The following is a 3,160-nucleotide window of genomic DNA, read 5'->3' on the forward strand; positions in this document are numbered from 1 at the left end:
CCGCCGCTCCTCCGCCCCCACGTTCGCCCCCCCCCCCCCCCCCCACCCACCCACCCTCAGACACCACTGGATGTACAATGCCACAGCCTATCACCATAGCTACGAGGACACTGGGCTCCTGTGTATACATGCAAGTGCTGATCCTCGACAGGTACTGCTCCATCTCTTACCTTTTATAAACTGACTGCTGCGTTGTATCATTTGACCCCTCTAACCGATCCTGTCATTTCATTTTATTATGTCCTCTGTGATTTTTGGCTCAGCTACTTACCTCCATTGTTTTCTCTGGTGTTACAGGTCAGGGAGATGGTGGAGATTATCACTCGGGAATTCATTATGATGACCGGGTCAGTGGGAGAGGTGAGTGCAGATTTTGTGCGATACTTGTGTCAAATAGGCAGCACAGATAGAGACAGACAGACACAAGGAATTGTGATATACACTGCTGGCCATTCTGAGTGACTGTAAGTGCTGGTGGGCCCTTGGTGCAAAGTGACTTCCTGCTACTTTCAGGATTCTCTTTGCCTTTCCAGCCCTAGCTCAGTGGCTATGACAATCCCTGCATTAATCCACGCGGTTGCAACATCAGCATCTAATCCAGATCAATACTGCTGTGCTGCTGCAGAAGGTATTGTCTCTCTGGAGAGAGACAGTTCCACATCTGCCCTCCTGACTGTTAAATGTTCCACAGCTCAAGCTGACTTTTACTAATCTGAGTGTTAGATAGAGAGAGTGAGCTTTTCTCTGTATCTAACCCCGCGCTGTCCCTGTTGTTCTGGGAGTATGTGATTGGATAGTGTCGACGGGAAATGAGGGTGTGTATTCTTGCTGCATAGTGATATTTGCTGTTTGTTTGTTCTCAGATGGAGCTGGAACGAGCGAAGACCCAGCTGAAGTCGATGCTGATGATGAACCTGGAGTCACGTCCAGTTATATTTGAGGATGTTGGACGGCAGGTACTTGCAACAGGGACCCGAAAACTGCCTCAGGAGCTCTGCACACTGATTGGTGAGTAGAGATTAGACAGGAGTCTGTCTGCACTGTGCTCATTCTGTCTTTAAGATGCCAGTTAATCCACTGCCTGAGCCACTCTCTCCTTCAACCTTATAGCACCAAAGACTGCTCAGTCCATTGTGGTGTGCTGGATCTCTGAAAGACATTTCTAATTTGTTCAATTTCTGTGCTTTTCCCTCTAAGTCCTGAAAATTTCTCACCTCAGGTATTGATTCAATTCTCCTTTGAAAGTTCCTGGTGAATCTGCTTTCACTGCCCTTTCAATTTGCACATTCAACAGCAACACTACACAAAATAAATCCTCCTCATCTCCTCTTGGACTGTTTTACTGATTCTGTTCAATCCGCTATCCCCTATTACCAACTGTCCTGCCACTGGAAAGTTTCTCTTTATTTACTCCAACAAAACTCCGTAGCAGTTTAATTTAGATAAATATGAGGTAATGCATTTTGGAAAGGCAAATCAGGGCAGGACTTTTACAGTTAATGGTTGGGCCCTGGGGAGTGTTGCAGAACAAAGAGACCTGGGGTGCAGGTGCACAGCTCCTTGAAAGTGGAGTCACTGGTAGACAGGGTGGTGAAGAAGGTATTTGGCATGCTTGCCTTCACTGGTCAGAACATTTGAGTTAGGAGTTGGCATGTCATGTTGTGGTTGTACAGGACATTGGTGAGGCCACTTTTACAAGGTCACAGCATACAATTCTGTTCACCGTTCTATCGGAAGGATGCTCTTAAATTTGAGAGGATTCAGAAAAGATGTGTAAGGATGGTGCTGGGACTGGAGGGTTTGAGTTATAGGGAGAGGTTGAATAGGCTGGGGCTTCTTCCTCTGGAGCATCAGAGGCTGAGGGGTGACCTTTATAGAGGTTTATAAAATCATGAGGGGCATGGATAGAGTGGGGAAAGTCCAAAAGGAGAGGGCATAGGTTTAAAGTGAGAGGGCAAAGAGGAGTAAGTTTTTTTATACAGAGGGTGGTGTGTGTATGGAATGACCTGCCAGAGGAAGTGGTGGAGGCTGGTACAATTACAACATATAAAAGGCATCTGGATGTGTATATGAATAGGAAGGGTTTAGAAGGATATGGGCCAAATGGGACTCGATCAGTTTAGAATATCTAGTCGGTGTGGATGAGTTGGACTGAAGGGTCTGTTTCTGTGCTGTATAACTCTTATGACTCTATAAATCTCCATTTAATTAAGTCTCCACTTAACCTTTCTGTTTGATGGAGAGCAGTTTCACCCTCTTCAGACACTCCACATTCACTGAAGCTCCTCCTTGCTGGAACTGTTCTAGTAAATCTCTCCTGCTCCCATATTCCTGGGACTCTGTCACAGCCCAGTGAGGATGGCATGCTCACCAATCTAACGGGGAAACCCCCTTGCGTTTGCAGGTGCGGTAAGCGCAGACGATATTAAGAGGGTCACAACGAAAATGTTACGCAGCAAACCGGCTGTGGCAGCCCTAGGAGACCTCAGCGATTTGCCAACATATGAGCACATTCAGCACGCACTGACCAGCAAGGACGGTCGTCTACCCCGCATTTACAGGCTGTTCCGGTGAGTGGGGCCTTCTCCTGGTCCCCAGCTGATGAACAGAGACACTACACCTCAAGTCCTGGTATCTTGTAACTGTGTATCTGTGAGCTGCTTATGGTGAGCAGAGAGAGAAATAATTGTGTGTAACTAGACCAGAAGAAGAGCAGAACGCAGTGTGGGTGAGAAGTGGTCTAATGTACTTGATATTATATCAAGATAGTGAGATGAAACCTGCTTTGAAATGATTCGCGTGTCTTTAATTTGTGATGCTGCTACAGTCACCAGCTCCTGGACTGTGATCATTCTGTGTTAATGCACAAAACCGTTCTGTCCAGTTATATAAATTTTAATTGTACTAATGCCTAAGGCCTCTTCTTTAATCCATGTCCCTCCTGGGACTTTGTTTCATATTGGAGATGTGTAATACCCATATAATGATGTATTAATTTTAAAGAATGCCAGCCGTTTCTGCACTTGTTAATCACAGACGTTCCTGCCTTTTACAGACAGTGTGTTATAACTAAGAGAAGGCAGCTAGAGTGGGAACATGACTGCACATTGCAGCTCAGATCAACAGTGGTGGTTAACATCCAGAATTATTATAAATTATT

The 3,160-nt window shown here is 45.8% G+C and overlaps 1 protein-coding gene across 1 annotated transcript; it reads left to right on the forward strand.

Moving 5' to 3' along the window:
* The first annotated feature begins 47 nt into the window (after positions 1-47).
* On the forward strand, positions 48-2,904 carry LOC109938590 (mitochondrial-processing peptidase subunit alpha-like). The gene is made up of 4 exons (XM_020536963.2): positions 48-151; positions 298-360; positions 864-1,008; positions 2,405-2,904. Exons 1-4 carry the CDS (start codon positions 71-73, stop codon positions 2,572-2,574), a joined length of 459 nt encoding a protein of 152 aa, XP_020392552.1. The 5' UTR covers positions 48-70; the 3' UTR covers positions 2,575-2,904.
* Positions 2,905-3,160: the final 256 nt, after the last annotated feature.

Source organism: Rhincodon typus, chromosome 28, assembly GCF_021869965.1.
Source record: "Rhincodon typus isolate 14 chromosome 28, sRhiTyp1.1, whole genome shotgun sequence".
Taxonomy (NCBI): Eukaryota; Metazoa; Chordata; class Chondrichthyes; order Orectolobiformes; family Rhincodontidae; genus Rhincodon; species Rhincodon typus.